This window comes from Lolium perenne, chromosome 7 (assembly GCF_019359855.2).
Source record: "Lolium perenne isolate Kyuss_39 chromosome 7, Kyuss_2.0, whole genome shotgun sequence".
NCBI lineage: Eukaryota > Viridiplantae > Streptophyta > Magnoliopsida > Poales > Poaceae > Lolium > Lolium perenne.
Genome location: NC_067250.2, coordinates 240,499,966 through 240,520,998, shown reverse-complemented (window position 1 = coordinate 240,520,998; position 21,033 = coordinate 240,499,966). Strand labels below are relative to the sequence as shown.

The following is a 21,033-nucleotide window of genomic DNA, read 5'->3' as shown; positions in this document are numbered from 1 at the left end:
GAGCCATTTTCGGTGAGGTTCAAACGAAACACGTCAATTAAGCCAGGTACTTGTAACTCCTTTTTAGAATTATAAGAACCATTTCATCTTTAACTTAGGTATAAGTTTTGAATTGTTTATCCATATGCCTATCCACTGGATGGATCAGTACAAGCGGCCTACACTTGGTGTATCCATCGGCCATTGAATCTTGATCGAACAACTCATACGGATTGGTTGTTATAAAAAGAAAATAATTCTATTGGACCTTGCACACTCATCAAAATAATTTGTAGGCGTTCAACTTCTAGACCAATATCAGTAATTTTGTAACTACGAGACAGCTACCACCAACTCGTCTACATTTCTCTCTTGTAGTATTGTTTTTTAAAATATGCCAATGGGTCACCCATCCTTCGAAATGGGCTTTCACCCCGCTACATTAATATAGCAACCAACCGATACAACAAGCACGCTGGAGCCGCAGCACAACCAAGCCCAGAAGGAACAAAAGAGAAAGAACAGAGAAAACAACGCCGGCCCTGGCAGCTCGACAAGAACGAAGACGACTCGCAACCGATGCGCCCTCCAGAAAATTCCACCACACTCCTAGCACACCGAAACGCCACATATCAAGCAACACCTTCAACAAGGAAAGCGACGACGACATCGCTGCTGCCCGGACTAGGCTAGGGTTTCCCCAGATACGCGGAAGGGATTGGGGAGGAGGGACAACCGACGCCCTTCAGGAAGGTAAGGCGACACCCACATGCGTAACCACGTCGGTATCGGGCAAGCCGACAAGGATTTCTCACGCCCACCAAACCCACAAACCCGGACGATTCGATGTGCTCCACCTAACTTGCTGCCCACCAGCACACGCCACCATGGTCTTGAAGTCATCCTCACCGTCTCGATGTGGTCACCGGAGCAGGGCCTAGACCTACAGAAGAGATATAGCCAGGTCGGGGGTAGCAGCACCTCGGCCACGCGGGAGGGAACTACCTCCACCGCCTTCGCGGTAGCCGACCGGACATGGCAGCGAGGTCAAACCAGGCCCACACTGGCCCGACCGGCCCAAACAGGCCCGTGAAGACCACACTGCCAAGCTGCAGCAGGACGGCCAGAGCACCGCTGCCACCCAACCACCGCTGTCGCGACTTCTCGACCTCCAGAGGGCGTTGCCGGCGCGCCAAACAAAGTCTACCCGCCTAGCTCCTTCGGGCCCCAAGCTGGGCCTAGATCTGGGCCGAGCAAGCCCTGCCAGCATCGCCCGCCTGCGAAGCCCCGCCGCCAACGGCCACGCCGCCGCTCCTTCTCCCACCCCACGCATGGGTTCCATGCCGCGGCGGCGGACCGTTGCACGCGGGAGAGCACCGCCGCCCTTCTCCACGCCACCTACAAAGCCGCGGGTATAGACATCCCCACCGCCGCAGGCACCGCCCAGGCAAGGCCCGGTGGCGCACGCCGATGGCAAGGAAGAGAGGGAGTGGAGGCCGATGGGTGGCCGGGGAGAGGGTGCGGCCCGACCGCCGCGGGGAAGGGGGGAGGGCGCGGGGAGCGATCTCCGTGTGTCTGATATCCACCAATGGATCATTCATCTAACTATATCTATAATCATCTGCTAATTTCTACTCTGATTAATTAAGTAAATAGAAACTAGCGCAGAGCTACAAACATATAGGACCGTCATGAAAATATAACATAGGAAATAGAAAGGTTGGAGGCATACATTATCTAAGATCTCCTCGTTGTCGGTGTAGATGGTGGACGCGCACGGTCGCACTCTCCGGCACTGTCCGGCCGACTTTTAGGGACCAAAAAGTGGGTTGCCCTAGCATTAGTAGATTTAGAGGTCCGCACAAAGCCACAACTAGTGTGCGGTCACATCAATCGCTGCCGCTTCTCCTTGGAAGTGCTGTAGTTATTTGAATTTTGCAAGGGCAACCCAAGCGAAAAGTATTCACCGGAACGAGTATTTTGCAAACCAACCCGAGGTCTATCTGCGGCAGATTTTGAAATATGTGTTCAGCTCACATGGAATGTACGTGGGATTATAATGTCTTGAACTCTTGGCATTGTATGGCACTCCCTCTCCCACTGTCTTGCTCATCATGTCAACAGTAAGAATCCATGCATTATGATCCAGGGGACTTTTTTTGGACAAGAGGCAAACAATGTCGTCACCACACAAAGCAGGACAAGATGTTTCAAGGGTTCTCAATGGCGACTCTGCGGCACCGCCATAATCTTTATGAGGTAAGGAGAGAGTTCGAAGTTGGTCTACATGACAGACGCTGCCCTTGCGCCAGTAGTCCCATGAGATCTCCCTGAACCATGTAACGAGCCTCCAGCCATCTAGTTCTTCTACAATCCCCTGGGTTGGATTGACCGCTTCGGAATCGAAGTACAGGTCCTTGGTTGAGATATCGGGAATGCAGGTTTTGCTAGTGGTGTATACATCCTCCAGCTCGACGAACCTGATGGTAAAACCGTCCGTGCAGGTGACATCACGAATGGGACGTGGCGACCATTCGCAGTAGTGTTTTCTGTTACTAGGCAGCAGCTTGGGCAGCGGGACGAAACGAACACACACAGGAGACTCGAGCACGTCGCAGACCAATATACCCTTCCAGAGATCGACGAAGCCCAGCGATCCACCTCGTAAGGCGATCACCTTGCTGGGGAAAACTACGCTCCGCGTCAACCAGGATGGAAGATCCGGGACAAACTACTCTGAGGTCCAGCCACGGTGCTTAGATCTGAAGATGTCGAGCTTGTACTTCCCCGACTCCCTTCTGAAAGCGGCCAATACGAAGTCCGCGCCGCCATTGACACCGTCAGGCAAGACACCGACAAGGTATGGGTCGATGCTCCATCTAGCGAAGTGGGAGCTGACTTCGGGAAGCAGATCGAGTGAGGGCTGGCGCCCACGCCTGCCGGCCCTGTAGATGAAGTAGTGTGGCAAGGGGTAAGGGGAGATGTTCAAGCTGAGGAGGGCGAGGTGTCCGGTCGACCAGACAATCTTGGGCTCGCTGTGGAAGGGGCTGGCGGAGAGGTCGACGCAGCGCACGTAGAAGTAGGAGAGGCCCAGGAGATCGGCGATAACGAAGGTCACGCTGATAGTTCCTGCTTCCTTGGTGAAGGTCTGCGCGGTCGTGTGGTTATCGGCCCGGCCCAGCAACCCATATCCGGCGGCGTCTTTGTCGTCCCCGGCCAGGAACACGTACCCATACGAGTCGAGGAGGGCACAGGCGGGACGGCCGGGGAAGGGGCGACGGCTCGATCCAGACATCGAAGGGCAGGCTGTTCCCGGAGAAGAGGGGCGGCCGGAGGGTAGGCTCCGAGAGGAGGAGCAGAGCGGCGGCTGGATCTTGGATGGTAGGCATCGCTTGGATGGTCGGATCAATTACGCTTCGTGTTTTGTTGCGGCCCCGGAATTTGAGCAGAGCCTCAATCGAAATTTTCCGGGTCCACGATCGATGACCGAAACGCGTGCGCAAGCGATGATAAGCAGCGACGTCATGATTGGCTCGACTCTCTCCGCGCGCGCACCGCACCCCCAGTCGGTCGGTCCCACGCGCGCAGTGGATTCTTCTTGTTAAAACAATATGAAAAATGGAGAAGCAGAAGCCAGGTAAATAGAAGCCGCTCTAGAGGTAGAAGCTGGGAACAAGAAACGCTGATTCCAGTAGAATCTAGCGAGAAACAATCTCAGCCGTCCAAGAATAAGATTGAATGGACTCAGATTTTACCATGACGTGGATGCTGTTTCCTGGGTGAAATCCCCTGGGGAGTATATGTTTTAACTAGATTCGAGCAGTAGCGGCTCGCCGCGCAGCGCTTGTTTCTTCTTTGAATTTCTTGCCCGTGGTTACAACCATTTATACAGATCATTTAAAGGACAATTCTATTCATATGAAATTGATCACAAGTATATATATATCTAAAAGCGTATTTTCCAAATCATATGAAATCGGTAATCAAAACATCATACAATAAAAGTCTTAAGCAACAATAAGATTCTTTGAAATCGGTAATCAAAACATCAAAACATCCCCGCGCAGCACATGTTGATTCTTTGAATTTTTTGCCCGTGGTTCCAACAATTTATACAGATTATTAAAAGGATAGTTTATCCATACTTATTTGATCACAGGTCTATAAATTTGAAGGCATATTTTTCGCATATTATGAAATCAAGTCATAACATCGTACAATAAAATCTTAAACAGGAAGATCAAACGAATAACCAATGCTGAAGCACACATGGGAAGCAATATAGAAATTCACACCGCATTCAATACATAAGTTTTGATCACATGTAAATAGTGCTAAATACATAAGTTTCGATCAGTTTGGAAACACGCGTCAATAACCTGATGAGTTTTGTGTAACCAACACCGATTCTAAAAGGCAGAGGTAGCTGGTCTCAATATACATCAACAATGAGACATTCGGCAACAGAGACCTGAGGACAGGTTTTTGAGTCCATCATGGAATTAGACGATGGATAGGCAAAATAAGTCTGATCTGCAGTAAAAAAGTTCAGAATTAATCAAGGGTAGCTATGTGTACTCATTTAACAATAGGTATGGTTTGGTCGGACCTTAAGGAGTAGCATCTCTGCAGGCGCAGGGTAACTTAGTTTCTAGCTTTCTTCGCTAGACCACCACCTCCACCAGCATGGGTAGACGGCTCTTAGTCGAGGTACGCACTGCTGAAATATGCATAGGGAGGAAACACTAAATTTAAAAAACTATGCTAAAAGCAACACATGTATTTATTCAAGCTCCAAATGTCAAACCTAGTGTAAAAAAATAGCTACCTATGGGCTATGGCTGATGCATTATGTCCAGAAATTTAGCTTTAGCTTAATTCTGAGGCAGACCGAGTTGATTAGAAACCTGAAAAATAGATAGCACCATCTATTGTTGCTATACAGAACTACAAAGCCGACATGTCCTGTTAAAAAAAAACATGTGTATACTAAGAATTTGTATTCACACAGTAGCAACCTGAGTAGACATTTTTTTTCTTTGACAATGAATATTGTAGATTACTCTTTTAGAAGCAAATTTTGAGAAACACAAATTCAAGTAAATCGACCGCCCTACAAACTAACAGGGAAGCAGCAGTCTTCTATAATTTCACAAATGTCTTAGATTATCTTTAAGGATTACTACATGTGGTTGATTCACCGACTACCAAGCGCATTGACAGCACAGGGCAATACATACACCTGTACCAAGAGATACAGAACCTCAAAGGACATCTAACAGTACATCAATGAAAAATAAGGGGTGTACCTCTTAGTTCTATGTTGGACCAAACACATACAGAGAAGAGGCGACCCAAAGGAAGAGCAGTCGAGGTATGCACAGCTGAAACATGTGAATTCGGACCAAGAAACTATGAGAAAATCTTTACATGAACTCACCAAATGAAAAATATAGAAAATCTGCAAGCAATGGCTATAACTAATAGCACTCAAGAAAACGGCTTTTCACAACACTTTCTTTTTTAAAACCAGAGATAGTGTTCTAGACAAAATCCTAGCATATGGAATTATCTAATAGCACAGTCAAACTGCAGTGCAAAAAGGAACACGACATATTGTGATAGTGATGATCCAACAGAACATACACATGGATTAGAATGGTAAGATAAAAAATGGCAAGCAAGCACGAGCATAATTAGAGAAACATTAAATAAAGTATATAAGCTCTAAAACTTCACCATGACTGCAGACACAAATAGGAGGATTTCAAGCTCAAGGTAGGGCTGTTAAAAGCACCCCTTTCAAATAATGTAAATGAAATTAAAGATCACATGCTTTTCCCGGTAGGCTGTCGATATGAGCACAGTGAAGTGGGATGTAGTTTCTAAAAAAATTAGTTGGGAAATAAGCCAGCAAAGAATATGGGAAACAAAAGGAAGATAATAACAGTTCGTAGCTGAATTATTTCAGTTTAACTCATTTCCCTCAAACAAAGTGTCCAGATTCAGTCCCTAACTCCATGAAATTGCAAATGCACTCATTGAGGTTGTCTAATGTTCAGTTTCTTATTTCATATGTTGGCCTTGGCACATATATTAATGCCTACATATGCCTAATGAACTTATTCACGCAGGTCTCTCTGACAATAAAAATGACAGGTATCCTAACAGATGTATCCTAACAGAGCTGTCCTAACAGAAATGACAGGTATAGAAGAAGCTGGGTGCTCAGAGATGTATCCTTGCATAGATGTAAATAGCTGTCCTAAAAGAAATGCACCAGATATCGTAGATAAGGTTAGGACAACAATATCAGGAGTAATAAGCCAATAGGTCCATTAGCATGATAAATGAAGTGTGTCATTAGTATAACTCACACTGCCAGGAGCCAAAAAACAACTATAAATCACATAAAGCATAATATGAATCCATCGGAGAGGAACACAGAGAGAAGGATGCCAAGAAAAGACACCTGGGCTTGCGGAAGCACAACTTTCAAAGAAATTTAAACATAGGATAACATGCTCTCAAAAGTTAATTACCTGCATCAAGTCATTGAACCTTGAGCATGGCCAATCTCACTATTTGTAATTAATAGTAGTACTATGTGATGAGGTAAAAAGCACTCAAACGTGTAGTAGCCATTTGGTATAGAATCAATCTGATGTGCAGAAAATATATATAACCGATCATGTTTTAGATTAGTCATGCAATTTGGTATGAAAGAAAAAACAGTCAGGAAAGCATACAATTTTGCTGCATATAATGATATATTATGTTGCACCATGTACATGGTATTTTATCCAACAGAAATTGAAAGGAATTTAGAAACCACTTAAAGCTGAACTTTGTAACAATTGTCGTCTTGGACTGATGTACTCTTAAAAAAGAATCGAAAGAGGAATCTATATGAGAAGTGCCATCAGTATAGTGAAAATGGCTCCTCCAAAGCAAATGATCGTAGAAAATTTGCTTCTTTCTTAAAGGAGAATATTTTAAAGAAAAGGTGGCTTACCATTTCCTTATGGTATTCTTCTATGTCGAAAAGCAGGCCGTCACCCATACTTAAGTTCCGAGAACTGAATGTAAAATAGATGGTCATAATCAAGAATGGAGCAAGTACAATAGTAATGTAAGCACTGAAATAATAATTGACAAAACATGGCAGCACTCGCATGAACCAAAAGTGTTTCAATCAGTTATCAATATGAAAAATGGAAGTACATATCCCTCTATTTTACCCCAATAATGTACTCGTATTTGGTAACACACTGATACAGTCTGAAGATTGGAAGTATCAAGATAACAGAGGGGAAGTATCAAGAAACACTTTTGAATTTTTAGCGTGATAATATCGAGTTTGCCATAAATGCTATTTTTTTTGAACAGGTAGATACTTTCAAAATACCAACATCTCAAATGGGATAAGGTATACTATATTACAGAGCCCATAAAGCAACCGTAATAGTCTATTGTTTTGTAAAGGCCTCCTCCCTCAATGGACATGGTTTTTATTTGTATTCTGGAAAAGAGAGAACTGATCTATTTCTGACCAAGAGAAGCATAACCAAACTATCTAAACTTTTAAAGGCAGAGCCCAAATATGAGAAGCAGTTTAGAATATTTAGTCACCAACTAAATATATAGTAATGAATTCACCATCTCTGCACGGCGCGGCTCGCCGCGCGGCGCTTGTTGCTTCTTTGAATTTTTTGCCCGTGGTTGTCACCATTTTTATAGATCACTTAAAAGATATTTATATCCATATGAATTTGATCCCAAGTATATAGATTCGAAAGCGCATTTTCCAGATCGTAGGAAATCAGAAATCATAAACTCATAAATAAGTCTTAAGCAACCGGAAGATCTAAGTAATGGCTAGGGAAACATGATTTCAATAGCACGTAATACTTACATGGTTACACACATGCAAGTTTACTAAATATGTAACATTATATCAGTCTACTGATCTAAAGTGGCTAGGGAAACATGATTTCAATCTCCCAATGAGTCTCACTTACGACTCCAAAAGGCAGGTAGATGGTTTCAACAATAGTATTTACAATGAGACACTGAGCAGCCAAAGACCTAGACGATGTCAGTACCAAAAGATAACCCCACGGGTTGATGGGACAGTCACCGGTACTCACTTTGTAAAGGCAAATTAAGTAGTGTTCTACTTATGTGGAACACTGCCACCCAGCCCCCTGCTGGCTTGGAGCACCGCCACCCAGTCCCCTACGACCTATAAAGGAGGAGCAGTGAGATGTTATAAGGTTTTCAGAAATAAAGCAAGGAACTGTAAGACAAACCAACCTTCTCAGTGTCTCCTGGAAAATCAACAACAAATTCTACTGATTGGTGAGCAGCAGAACCCTGCCGAGAAACAGAACAACAACGCAACCACACAAAATCAACAATCCCTAGCTTGCAATACGGTTGATGAAAAAAGTATTAAGCAAAGGTGGCAGCACGCACATATCTCACACCACTGAATCCAATACACCACCTTGCTGCCATATAACACAACCACACAAAGTTAACAACCCCTAGCTTGCACCACGGTTCAGATCTGGAAAGGCTGTAACAATTACCTGTAGAACATCAAGGCCTAATCTTCTCTATAACTTCATCTTCTTCCATGACACATCTGAACCAACAAATTATATCAGATTTCACAGCAAATCTATTATTCGTTCACAAAAGACCAAATTAAAGCTAATAGCCTACTATTTTCATAAGCATACACAAAAAAGAAGAGACATAGGAGAGATCAGCACAACACCTTGCTTAGATGTGGAGGACCGGTTGGAGGTTCGCTGCAAGAGGATGGCGGCCGGAGGACCTTCAACATGCAACCACGTACTCGCCAGCGGCAAGATGGGGCGGCGACCAGCGAGCTGCTCCGAGGAGAGGCGAGCACGACTTGGTGGCCGAGGAGGACCAACCTGCAGGCTGCAGGTCGAGCAGACGCCGCCGTCGAGGCACCTATAAGCAGCACAAGCGACACCTAGCAAACCATGGGTTGTCTCCTCAATTCAAAAAATATCTGAAAATATTCTTTGAATGAATTATATAAAGTATGAGAAAACCATGATGGCATTAACAGAGGAAGAAATCAGTGGATGAAATCACCTCACCTTGCTTCTCCATTTCTGACAACAGATCCACACAGCAACATCTCTAGTAGCTGGTGCACACAGCAGCATCTCCAGCAGCTTCTCCATCTGCTGCTCAGGCATATTAATCACAACCTGTACAGAAGAACCGAATAGGCACCAAATTACACATTGAAAAAAGTGGGCATTGCCAAGAACATGAAGAGAAGGGCATCAAGGCAGCACATCACCTTGCAACGTTTGTCCCTGCTCAGTAGCATGCTCAGTGGCAAACACATTGTGAGCACTACCTCACTTCCATGGCAAGTGGACATTAGCATGCTCAGTAGCAATGGACATTAGCATGCTCAGTAGCAATGAACGTAAAATCTCCTCGGCACCCAAGTTAACTGTGAAACAAAAATTAAATTAGAGAAAGGGAAAGAATAACAGAAGCAAGCTCAAAGCTAGATTTCACCACAAAACAATTCTTAGACTCAATATAAGCATAATGGATATCCTCAAATATAAACTCATCAATATAATTAAGGCATCAACAGTCATGCAAAATATGAAGGCAGCTTACAGCAACACAGGGAAGTGAGGAAAAGAATACTGAAAACAGGTACTTCATACACAACAAACTAAAATTGTCCAGAAATATTATGTCAAGAAGAATCAGAGTAACCTTGATAAACTCTGCATTTTCAGGGTCATCATCGGATCTTAATTGACTGTCTCATATTGCAACGCCTTATTCCAGAAATGTATATTGTGAAGTACAGTCCGCTGTGGTACCATGCCATGTACCAAAGCTTTGTAAACAGGCCAGAAGAGCGCCGCTGCCATGCTGTCGACGATGCTGTGCCACAGATATAACATATAGTGCAGATTTGCTGGAAATACCTGACATTGAAAATGTGCAGCCTCATTAAATCTTGCTTGGAAGGCTACATAATTGGATCAATGAAAGATTCAACAACACGGCTTACTGGCAGTGGATTATAATCAATAGCACAACTATATATCCAAATCATATCTGCAGAACAGAAATTAAATTAGGGGCAAAGAATAGGAAGGAGGAGCTCACTCAAGGAGGTGCAGCCAGAAGCACCGTGCCTCGATGTTGGGCACGAACGGACTATCCTCTCCATGCTATCACCTGTACAAATGATAGAGATCACAAGCGGAGGAGAAGAGCTAAAAACGAATTAAGAGAAGTCCCAACCCGGTGTCATATGCATCCACGCAGTCACCTGTCTGTTCCCGGCTGGCTGGCCGGGGGCGCGCTTCCCTGCCGCCACAACACAAGTAAACCTGACCAGGTAAACCAAAAACCAGTAGTTGATTTGCTCCATGCCGAAGCGCAAGATCAGCAAGCAAGGTAACTAAAAACCAGTAAACCTGCAGATCAATGAACAACACAAGAGGTATTTCATAATCAATCCATAGCGAGAGGGGAGGGGGAGGGAGAGGGGTTTCGGCTGGGCTGGGCACCTTGACAGGACGATCGAGGCTCCCATGGCTGCAGCTCCTCCTCCAGGCCAGCGGTGCCCCAAGCCCCTCCTCCACCCAGCGCCGCCCCCTCTCCTCCTCCTCCTCCTCCTCCTCCTCCTCCTCCTGTTGAGGCTGTGCGCGAATAAGCCTCCTCCTCCCGTCGTCCTTCCTCCCACGCATCCAGCCACCAGCCAAGAAAAACGACCAAGAACACGGGAGATGAAGGATGGTGTTGGGGAGGCGATGGAAGACGAGCTTCTCGAGGCGGCGGCACACCGCGCTGGCGCCGGGACGAGCAGCTGCTGGAGTTTGCCGTGGTGGGGAGGAGCAGTGGCGGCCGGAGGGTGAAGGGGATTGGGGGAGGGGCGCACGAGAGCTCGTGCCAGCGAGGGGCGACGGCAGCGGTGCCGTGGTGGGGAGGAGCAGTGGCGGCGGGAGGAGGAAGAGGATTGGGGGAGGAGCGCGAGCGGGATTGGGCAAGGAGAGCGCGTGCGGGGATTGGGGGCCGGCGGCTAGGTTTTCCAGCGCGGTGGAGGCAGCTTATATATCCCCAGACGCGAAAAGACGATTTTGCTCAGAGCGGCTCCGTCGGAATAACGGCCACTGCCACCGCGCCCGCAGAGTCACCGGATTGTCCAGCCGCAAGGTCGATGACAGGCGGGACCGGGCAAAACAGAGCGATCGAACGGCTGAGATCGACCGTAAATCCTTATCTACGGTCCACATTCGCTGAGCAACGGTGAAGGCCCTAGCACCCCCATGATTATACTCTTTAGATACATGGAATAGAAATATTAGATAGAGACGGGAATATTAGCATAGTGTAGGGATTGCAAGGTATCAGGTTATTCGTGTTCCATTATGAAGAGGGAGAAAAGTGAGTTTTGTACAAATAGGGGTACTATTATAGGTAATGAAAGATAATTGCACAATGATTATGAAGTATCTGGCTAAGCTGAGAAATTAGGAAATATTTGCGGAAGCATTTTTTAGTAGAAATGTGGGCACTTTAGGAAACAATAATGTAACTTAAAATGATAACCGACCCCCTCGTCTCCATAATTTTTTTTTTAACGGAGACGAGGGGTCGGTTATATACTCGGCACAACACAGTAGCAAGATACTGTCGTGGCCATCCATGGGAGGATCCGGCGGCCGAAATTAATTTCAATGACGCAGCTGGGGTGAAAGTTGAGGGAACTCTGCATCTTTGTTAAGAGTTAATTTCCCCAAAAGAGAGAATACCTCCATGTGACTGTACAGTAAAACTGTGTTTCCGTAACAAATTTTTCCGTAATATCTGTGGAGCTGACGTTCCACAGAATCATCCTAACTGAAAGTAATTGCAAATTGTACCCTAGCACAGAATGAGAAAACAGCACCATAATACAAATTATTTAAAATCCATTAACATCATCCAAACATAAAGGGTGTTGCCACTCCAAGAAGTAAACATCGCAACATTTGGGAGCTGTGGAAACTACCTCTACAGTTTTAAGCTGTTTGCCAGGCCCCCTAAAAAATACCCAGAGCTGGCAAGAAACAGCTGATAGTCTACTTATGAGGATCAGGGAACTGAATGGGGGTCAACAACAGAAGGTCGACCGGATCGAGAACCGACGGGAGACGTTTCTGAAGCCAGGCAATGTTGTGAGTACCTTTCAATACCAGATCAGCGGTATCCTCTACCACTTTGCCAAACTTTTTAACTTTGCCTAAGAGCCCATCGATCACAACCTCCTGATCAAGCTTAGCGTCCTTGGCCAGACGTAGGAGCGTAAGTGCTGAGTTCTTGAGGAGTAGGAGTTGTTCCACGAAGCCCCCTTCCAGGTTGGCCTCCCGAGAAACGAGGGGATACAGATCATGCTTGATCTTGTGGAGCTCCAGCGCCACGCCTGCTATCAGCGAGAGGAGAACCATCTGGCGGCAGTTCCAGTACCTCCGCTCAGTCAGCTTGACCTTGTTGGGATAGTCCCTCCCCTCAATCAGGTTGAGGAGGAGTTTACACGAGTCGCTCGCTATGCTCACGGAATCCAGAGAGACGAGCTCTACAGACAGGAGCTGATCGGAGCGGTTCCGCAGGGCTTGGAGGTCGGCATGGCAGAAGATGCGTACGCAGACCATCTTTCCCTTTTGGCGGCGGCGAGACGGAGATGCGGCGGCGGCGAGACGGAGATGGTGGATCTTGGATGAATTAGGCGCCCTGTTTTGTTGCGCCCCCGGGTTCACGATGACGGAAACGCGTGCGCAAGGGAAAGAAGCCCTAAACCGATACACACCACGTTTTACCGATACGGTCGGTCTTCATCCATCCATCCCGTGATTAATTCGGCGGCCTATTTTGACCTCCTCGTGTTTTGCAGTCTCTTTTTTTTTTTTTTGAGACCCCTCGATCTGTGTTACAGCTGTAGTATCTGAACTTATGCACTAACTCAACACCACACTCACACCACACACACGCACACCACTAGTGCACAAGTTAGACCCTAGAACTATACACACAGCACACATAATTTGGGTGTCCCTAGGAGCTAGTAGTTGTGGCACATATGTGTGGAGGGGATTTTATTGTGAAACAGTGTTCCTGGTGAGACATCCAAAATTCGTCCCAGTAGGGATCGAACCCAGGACGGGTAGTTAGGCCACTGCCTTTCGCTACCACCGCGCTAGCAGCGCGTTCTCGTGTTTTGCAGTCTCGGTCATTACTGATTGGACTTCATTCGCTCCTAAACCGACGCGTCGCTCTCTCCTTCCATCTAGAAATCGAAAAACGCTCCTGTTCGGCATCCACTTCCTGTTCCAAATGAATCTACTCCGTACAACATGAGCACAAAAACACATACATTTTCTATATCTAAAATCGACTCAGACTCATCAGTATAATAATTCAAAATAATGCAACAAAAACTCCTTCACACCAACAACTGATCGAATCAGTAGCATCATACACGGACGCCACCAGCCGCACCGCCGGAGCACAGCAGGCCAAAGCAGCCAGCCAGCCGGCGATGGTGTTCTTTCCAAGTACACCCACTCCACAACACTTAACCGTACGTGTACATTTCAAACACGAGGCCACTGCCTGCCCGCCTGCTTGCTACAAAACCACTTTTTTTTTTTTGCGAGTGAAGAAACTGATATTAATCCGGCACAATTGCAGAAAGGTCCACACAGAAACAAGAAATTACAGCACAAGCCCTTCTGTAAGTCAACGACATCGTCGCCCATGGCGCCGTCGGTGGCGCGCCGCCGCTCCTGCTCTCCTCATCGCCTTGGATCGAGTGCATTCCCCGAACGCACGGGAAGTCACCAATCGCCGGCCCCGCAAGGCCTACACCGGAGGACGCCGTCGTCGTCGTCGAGCCGAACCACACCAGCTTCATCCACGAGTTCTTCAAAAGGCGCCAGATCCGCCGTCCCGCAGCCACGGAACCCAGATCGGGGAAGTCGACTCCGGCACCTCCGAAGAACCGCCAGCTCGACAGGGGTAGCAGACCGACGCCGGGACTCTAGAGAGCTCCGCCATCGACGTGGGGATCTACCACCTGCAAAACACACTCCGGCCACGCCACCACCGCCTCGACGCCGCCGGCTGGGTACCCAACGCTCACCTACACTATGTACACGGTGCGAATCGGGGTTCCCCGTCCTCCCGCTGCCGGAGCGGCCGGCGGGGCAGCCACCGATTTGGCGCCAGCGAGGTGGAGAGCACGAGGTTGTTCACAAAACGCCTCCTAGCTACTGTAGACGAGGAGGAAACGGTCCAAGGTCCTTTTGCTCAAAATTTTACGATTACACAGCTTCTGCTTTCGACTAGTACAAAAACAAATGCCAAGCTTTGCTGGATGTTACAATATCTGTACAAAATGCTACACAAGGCGTGTGGCAACAAGCAGCCAATTTATGCCAATCTAGTAATGCTAACCACTAAACATTCCAAACACATTAGAGCATTTCCTACATACTATGCACCATAAAATGGGCACTCAGGCAGCCAAGCCCGATGCATGATATGCCACTCAACACTACAAACATACAGTCCAATTACCAGAATGCATGCGCTTGGCATATAAGAAGCCAAATGATATTAAGTAGTACATAACTGCCAGGTAGTTGAAAAAGCAAATACAAGCGTATGTCCTTACCATGTTCTGTAGCTACAGCTAGATAACAAAAACCACCCAGTAAGCCAGCCGAATCTAGAAATGCCATCTAATCAAATTTCCTAACTACACAATAGTGTCAATTGGGAGATCACCACATAATACTAAATCAAAGACATCGCCAAGACAACCAACCACGACACCAGAGTCCTAAATAAGAAGAGACAAGAGAGGAACTTGACACTCACCTAAACCCACCGAGTCGAAGAAGAAGAAGGCCGCCACTGCCAGCTGGCCGGATCCGGCGGCCATGACTACCTCCAAGCCAGCTCCACATCCAATTATTCCCTTCATTCGAAAACACAAAGATAAAGGAAGTGGTCAGGAACTACAATTCTTACTAAAGAAGGAATTACTAAAGCTAATAAACATTCAATTCAAACTTGAAAAAGTATGAGACTCCTTTTGCAAACAATTGAGCACAACTATTATTATGCGTCTACTGCCTAAGCAAATATGTGCAGCTCTTATTTGCCAGTAGCTCTACTGATATATAAGACAGACAATCCACAAAAACAGCAGAACTGATTCATCTTTGTCGAGATAATGTTAAGTAGTAGCAGCAGCACAAGCATTTCAAAAAGGCGACAACATAATCAGTTTATCCTTATAAGGTGGCAGCATTTGTGCTGACTCACAAAAATTAAACTGCTTTGTTCAAGTAGTGGTCCAGATCAGCTCCAAAGAGCTCCAGATTCTCGTCAGGTCTAAGCTTCACATTCATCAAGTCGACCAAACAGCAAGTTCAATAAAAACTAAAGGATGTTATAAACCTAGATCTAAGAATGTGAACTTGTTTCTTATTAACACAAGAAGTTACTAGAGCTGCAAACCGTCTCCAAGTCACAAGCAACTTAGTTGCAGATATCAGTCTTTCAAGATAAGCAGCAATATCACAGGCATTTCAAACATGCAAAAACAGAATTGATCCATCCTTTTAAAGTGAATGCATTGTCTTGACTCGCAAAATATTTAACTACTTCATTAAACAGTAGTCCAGATCTGCTCCAAAAAGCAGCAGCTCGATTACATGACCGCATACACTTCTGCACCTCACATGTTAGAAAAAGAAACGACGATGTATCCACACCACAGACACTGATCACAAGTCCAATTACTCAACAAACACCATGAGATAGCATATAAGTGATCTAGGATTAAAGCAACCCAGAAAGTAAATAGAAATCAAATTTATGATCAAATATACATATAAAAAGTTGCAAACACTAAAAATATGATCAAGAACTAGGTTCTTAAGCCATCATGGTAAATATAAGCGATTCACCAGCTGCAGTAACTCAAAAAGGAACAAGATTTTGAATTGCTGCCATGTTTCGCTTGGTTTTTGTTGCTGTTTTGGATGTGAGTTGTGAAATCAATTGCCATCAACAAGCAGAAAAGGGCTTCAAGATTATACTATGCAAAAACACTTCAGGACAAAAATCACTTGAGGCGCAGAAAAGATAGGCTGCTCATTCATGTGATATTGAACTACCACGATGAATAACAGCAGGCAATGCAAACATGACAAACCCGAATCCGGCGCCAACATGACATGCTGCTCGAAGGATGTGATCCCGACTTACCACACATAAGAAACCATCACGCGATGCAAAGAGAGACTAACCGGAGCATTCATTCAGCCATAGTGTTCTTCACCAAATATATGAACAGGGTATTGCCCACAACCTCTGAATCGCACATAGGCCGAGCTAGATGGTCGTGCTATCATGGAGAACCTAGAGAACAAAGAAGAGGAACCAGAAATTAATTACCAAATCCCACGGAGTCGAAGAAGAAGAAGGCCAACCGCTGTCATCCCAGGCCGCCCCCGCGGTGAACTCGCAGTAGAACAGTTCAAAGAAAAGAAGAAAAAAACTTGATAAAGGGCATGACTCAGTTTGTTCTTCAGCCTCTACTATTTGTTGTGGTTATTTGACCTTCTGGGTTATAATTGTTTGCAAAGGTTTGATAGCAATTCAGGGCGTAAATATTGTCAGGTTTCACTTAGAGCAAAAAATGTTCTAAACTGCTATCGTAGTCAGAAATTAAGATTCAAATGCCAGACACAAAAATATGTAACTGACACAAAACCTTGAAGCTACACAATTCAGCGCTTATGCGTGCCAATCTGTACCGTGTTGCTGCCGTCGAGTAGGGCGGGATCATGCCGGAGTACACGCCACCGTAGCAGCGGAGAGGAAGGCTCGCCGACACAGGAGGAGACGATAGCAGAGAGAAGGGTGTCGTTCCCCGTGTCCACGTTCCCGTCCGCGTCTGGTGCCCTCAGCGGCGGCGACGCTGGAGGTGCTAACCGACGGCGGCAGCGGCCAGGTCGCTCGTCATCGTCGAAGGGAGCGGGTGTGGGTTCGTGGGTAGGGAGTCGGAGGCGGGCACTGGGGCGTCCGTGCTCCTCGCGTCCGCAGCGGCGGCGAGGGCAAACGGGGGCGAGGACCGAGGAGGCAGGAGAGGAGACGGAGAGGATGCGCTTCGGGCGAGGGCAGCAGGTCTGGGAGTCGAGGGACGTGGGACGGAGAGGCGGGCTGAAGGGTTGTGGACGATTCCAGTTTCATCTTAATAGGAGTAGAGATGACAGAATTCCATCTGGAACCGGACTGACTACATCTAAACAAAGTCTTACCGAGAATCACAAGCATGAAGGTCAAATTATACTTGTAAGAAAAGAAACCCATTATAAGACATCCAAACAAATTTTGCAAGCAGAGCCTACAATATATAGCAATTAGGGGGCCATCTGAGCATCTGGCCACCACCAACTCTTACACTATTTCTTGTATGAACAAACAACAAAACAATTCAAACGAAGCAACAATAATTCCATCATACATTGTCAGTTCACTTAAATATTGTGCAAATATATTTAATTAGGTAAGTCATATATAAGGTGACTTATCTCATTCAAACAATGTGGCAGAATGGCACTGGGAAGGATTGTTTGTACAGTCATAGACTCATAGCAAGTAGCATTTTCTACCCTGCCTATTCATATATTAGAGGGAGTGATTAAATAAGAAGGTGCATGAAATAGAAAGCTAACCGGCACTGTTAAATGCTCCATTTTAAAACAATAAAATCAGGAAGTGGGTTGTAAGCAAAACAGTACAAAGGAAATAGCTGTAAAATGATAAGCAAATTCAGGAGATTTTTTTTTCACCTCTAATAAGGTACATATTTGCCTCTTTACCAGACAGCTATCTCTGTTAAAAATATCACCATCCAAATCTGGTGCACATATAAGAAATTAATCAACACCAAATCTGCAGAGAATGCCCATTAGTCTTGCAGATAGATACCAGGACATATATCTCGATTTCAGCATATCAAGAGATTGTAGCAAGCAGTTGGACAGATGTCAAGCAAGTTGCAGCATACAAAAGCCTGCTTAAGAACGCCGCTGCATAATTCAGAATTAAAAGGCCAATACGTGCTATGAAGCATCACCTTGCTAAAAGGCAGTAGCTCCAATACTTGTTATGGCTGAAAACTTTTTTATCTAGACCCCTTCAGATGTAGCCCAAGCCTTCAAACCTCGGGTCCAACTGCAACAATACCAACTAAGAGTTTAAACTATCATCTGCATCCGAAACAAGAGATCTAGAACATGAATGGCCATAACTGATGGTCATACAGCCTAGTTTTGATACAAATGATAGATGAGAAAATAAATTAGATACCTCCATGTGACTGTACAGTAAAACCGTGTTTCCGTAATAAATTTTTCCGTAATATTTGTGGAGCTGCCATTCCACAGAATGGTTGTGGAGCTGCCGTTCCAAAGAATCATCCTAACTGAAAGTAATTGCAGTTGTACCCTAGCACAGAATGAGAAAACAGCACCATAATACAAAACATTTAAAATCCATTAACATCATCCAACAAACATAAAGGGTGTTGCCACTCCAAGAAGTATACATCGCAACATTTTGAGCTGTGCAAACTACCCCTACAGTTGTAAGCTGTTTGCCACGCCCCTAAAAAATATTCATCACAACAGTCACGAGCTGGCAAGAAACAGCTGATAGTCTACTCAGAATCAGGGAAATAAACCGGGGTCGACAACACAAGGTCGATCTCATTGAGCACGGGCGGGACACGTGAGTGAAACCAGGCAAACTTGCGAGTACCATTCAGTACCTCATCGACGTTAAACTCTAACACTGAGCCCACCACTTGAACTTTGTCTAACAATGCGCCCACCACTTGAACTTTGCCTAATCCGACACATTTTTTGACTATTTCCTGAGCGTCCTCCGCCAGACGTACGAGCACAAGTGCTGAGTTCTTGAGGAGTAGGAGGGCTTCCGGGAAGCCGTCGTCTCCCAGCTTGGCCTCAACGAGGGGAAACAGATCATGCTTGATCTTGTCGAGCTCCACCGCCACGCCTGCCACCAGCGAGAGGAGATCGATCTGGGGGCATAGCCAGTACCTCCGCTCAATCAGGTTGCGGAGGAGGAGTGCATACGAGTCGCTTGCTATGCTCAAGGACTCCAGAGAGACGAACTTTAGAAACATGAGCCCATCGGAGCGGGCCTGCAGGGCTTGGAGGTCGGCATGGCAGGAGATGCGCACGTGGATCATCTTTTCCTTGCGGCGGCGGCGGCGAGACGAGATGGTGGGGGTTGTTGCGGCGGCGATATGGGATCTAGATGGAGATGGTGGGGGTTGTTGCGGGTTGCGGCGGCGATATGGGATCTAGAAGAAGGCCAACCGCTGTCATCCCAGGCCGCCCCCGCGGTGAACTCGCGGGCTGGTTTGCACTCCTGCCAGGGAACCTGCAACGAAAAACCAGGCAGAACCAGGTCAATTTCCTGTAGGTGCAAAAATACCTTCGGATGTATATCCAAGGGAAATTCGAAACACACAGCACTAGTATGAAAATCTAGAGACATCTAGAGCAATGTATCCTGCAGCAGCAGCTCAGCAAATACGCCCTCATACAAGATTGGGTGGCGAGCCTGGTGTCGATTCTAGCGAGAAGTTAGGACAGGGGAAAATAATCGGCCTTTGGGTGGCGAGAGGTGTTCCTGGATGTGGGGCTTTGGCGGCGAGCTCCTGCAGGTCGTGAACGCGCTTCATCCGGCGCTCACGGCCACGCCGATGGCGTCGGGTGACCCGCCGAGGACGCCGGCGAGCGGGGTGCCGGAGATCACGCGCGGCCGCGGACTTGGAGGTTCCCGTGGATGAGCAACGGCCCCCATGGCCGCTGAATCGACGTCGAGGGCCAGCTGCACCGCGCGAGCCGCGCGTCGTCGTCCTCTAGGCCGGCCTGTAGTCCCGGGACTAGGGTTTGATGCAGGCTCGGGGAGGCGTGCAGCGGTACTTCCTCGGCGCGTCCCCGACTTCCTGCACCGGCCGCCGTCGTGGAGGGTCGCGGTCGCGCCGGCCGCCGTAAAGGGGGCAGCTTGGGTTTGCGTGGCGGCGCGATTGGGGCGCGGGACGGCCGCGTAGGCCGAGGAACCGAGCGGGGAGACGTCGCCGGAGCTTCGCCGGCGAGCGGCTGCGGCATGGGTGGGCGGGGGAGGTGCGTGAGAGGGGAGTTGGGTGGCCGGCGGAGCGTCTTGTGTCGTGAGGAGAGCAGCGATCATGGCGAGCATTTTTCGGAACAACCCAGACGATTAAACCAACTGCAGCTGGCCACGTCCGTCCGTAATTCTAGTCCGTAAGCACTTGTCCGTAGGTGAGTAATGCTACACGTACGGGCAGTTTTCTTACGGATCGCACCTACGGACTGATGTGGCAAGCAAGCGACGGATCATGGCGAGCATTTTTCGGAACAACCCAGACGATTAAACCAACTGCAGCTGGCCACGTCCGTCCGTAATTCTAGTCCGTAAGCGTAGGTGTAGGATTATTGTTCTTCAGGTGTGAGGTGCATCGGACGACGATTAATTAACGTTAATTCCTAACTAACCACATGAAAATTGTGCCGCCGCCCAAAATCACAGGCAATTTCTTTTCCTTTTTCCAGAAATTGATTACTAGCTCTTCTATTGTATGCAATTTCTTTTCCTAAGTTACTCCCTCCGTTGACATTTAAAAGTTGTGAAACGACCATCACATCCCTAATGATATGGACATATCCTCGTTCTCCTATTTTACCCCCATTTTTCATCGTGTGTCGGTTGGCTCTCGGCAGAGTCCTCTCGACCTTCCCTCCCACTCACGTCCCCTCGACTGCGGGTGAAGTTTCACTGTTGGGTCTGGCGAGGTGGTGCTGCGAGTGAGGTGTCGTTGATGCGGGAGCCGGGAAGGTTCTCCGCGGGGGCCGACTAGGT

The 21,033-nt window shown here is 47.0% G+C and overlaps 1 protein-coding gene and 2 long non-coding RNA genes across 3 annotated transcripts; all 3 read right to left on the bottom strand.

The window, feature by feature from the left end:
* Positions 1 to 4,238: 4,238 nt before the first annotated feature.
* Positions 4,239 to 11,108, bottom strand: LOC127314079 (uncharacterized). Its single transcript, XM_071823339.1, has 16 exons — positions 10,575 to 11,108; positions 10,334 to 10,481; positions 10,168 to 10,239; positions 9,766 to 9,973; positions 9,329 to 9,487; positions 9,120 to 9,233; positions 8,765 to 9,028; positions 8,574 to 8,629; positions 8,458 to 8,492; positions 8,296 to 8,355; positions 8,130 to 8,224; positions 6,995 to 7,058; positions 5,289 to 5,363; positions 4,808 to 4,944; positions 4,589 to 4,699; positions 4,239 to 4,512 (listed from the first exon to the last, which is right to left on the bottom strand). The coding sequence occupies exons 1-4, from the start codon at positions 10,752 to 10,754 to the stop codon at positions 9,804 to 9,806; spliced, it is 570 nt and encodes a 189-aa protein (XP_071679440.1). The 5' UTR covers positions 10,755 to 11,108; the 3' UTR covers positions 4,239 to 4,512; positions 4,589 to 4,699; positions 4,808 to 4,944; positions 5,289 to 5,363; positions 6,995 to 7,058; positions 8,130 to 8,224; positions 8,296 to 8,355; positions 8,458 to 8,492; positions 8,574 to 8,629; positions 8,765 to 9,028; positions 9,120 to 9,233; positions 9,329 to 9,487; positions 9,766 to 9,803.
* A 199-nt stretch (positions 11,109 to 11,307) lies between these two features.
* Positions 11,308 to 16,583, bottom strand: LOC139833154 (uncharacterized). The gene is made up of 3 exons (XR_011748330.1): positions 16,513 to 16,583; positions 14,926 to 15,025; positions 11,308 to 11,931 (listed from the first exon to the last, which is right to left on the bottom strand). It is a non-coding gene; the product is annotated as an uncharacterized lncRNA (long non-coding RNA).
* A 2,014-nt stretch (positions 16,584 to 18,597) lies between these two features.
* On the bottom strand, positions 18,598 to 20,356 carry LOC127314078 (uncharacterized). The gene is made up of 2 exons (XR_011748564.1): positions 19,761 to 20,356; positions 18,598 to 19,530 (listed from the first exon to the last, which is right to left on the bottom strand). It is a non-coding gene; the product is annotated as an uncharacterized lncRNA (long non-coding RNA).
* Between the last annotated feature and the right edge of the window lie 677 nt (positions 20,357 to 21,033).

Coding starts and splice junctions, on each gene's coding strand:
- LOC127314079 (XM_071823339.1), bottom strand. CDS start 10,754: ATGCGTGGGAGGAAGGACGACGGGAGGAGGAGGCTTATTCGCGCACAG. Junction 10,482..10,574: donor GCCTCGATCGTCCTGTCAAG/GTGCCCAGCCCA, acceptor ATTGATCTGCAG/GTTTACTGGTTTTTAGTTAC. Junction 9,974..10,167: donor TTCTGGCTGCACCTCCTTGA/GTGAGCTCCTCC, acceptor AGGTATTTCCAG/CAAATCTGCACTATATGTTA.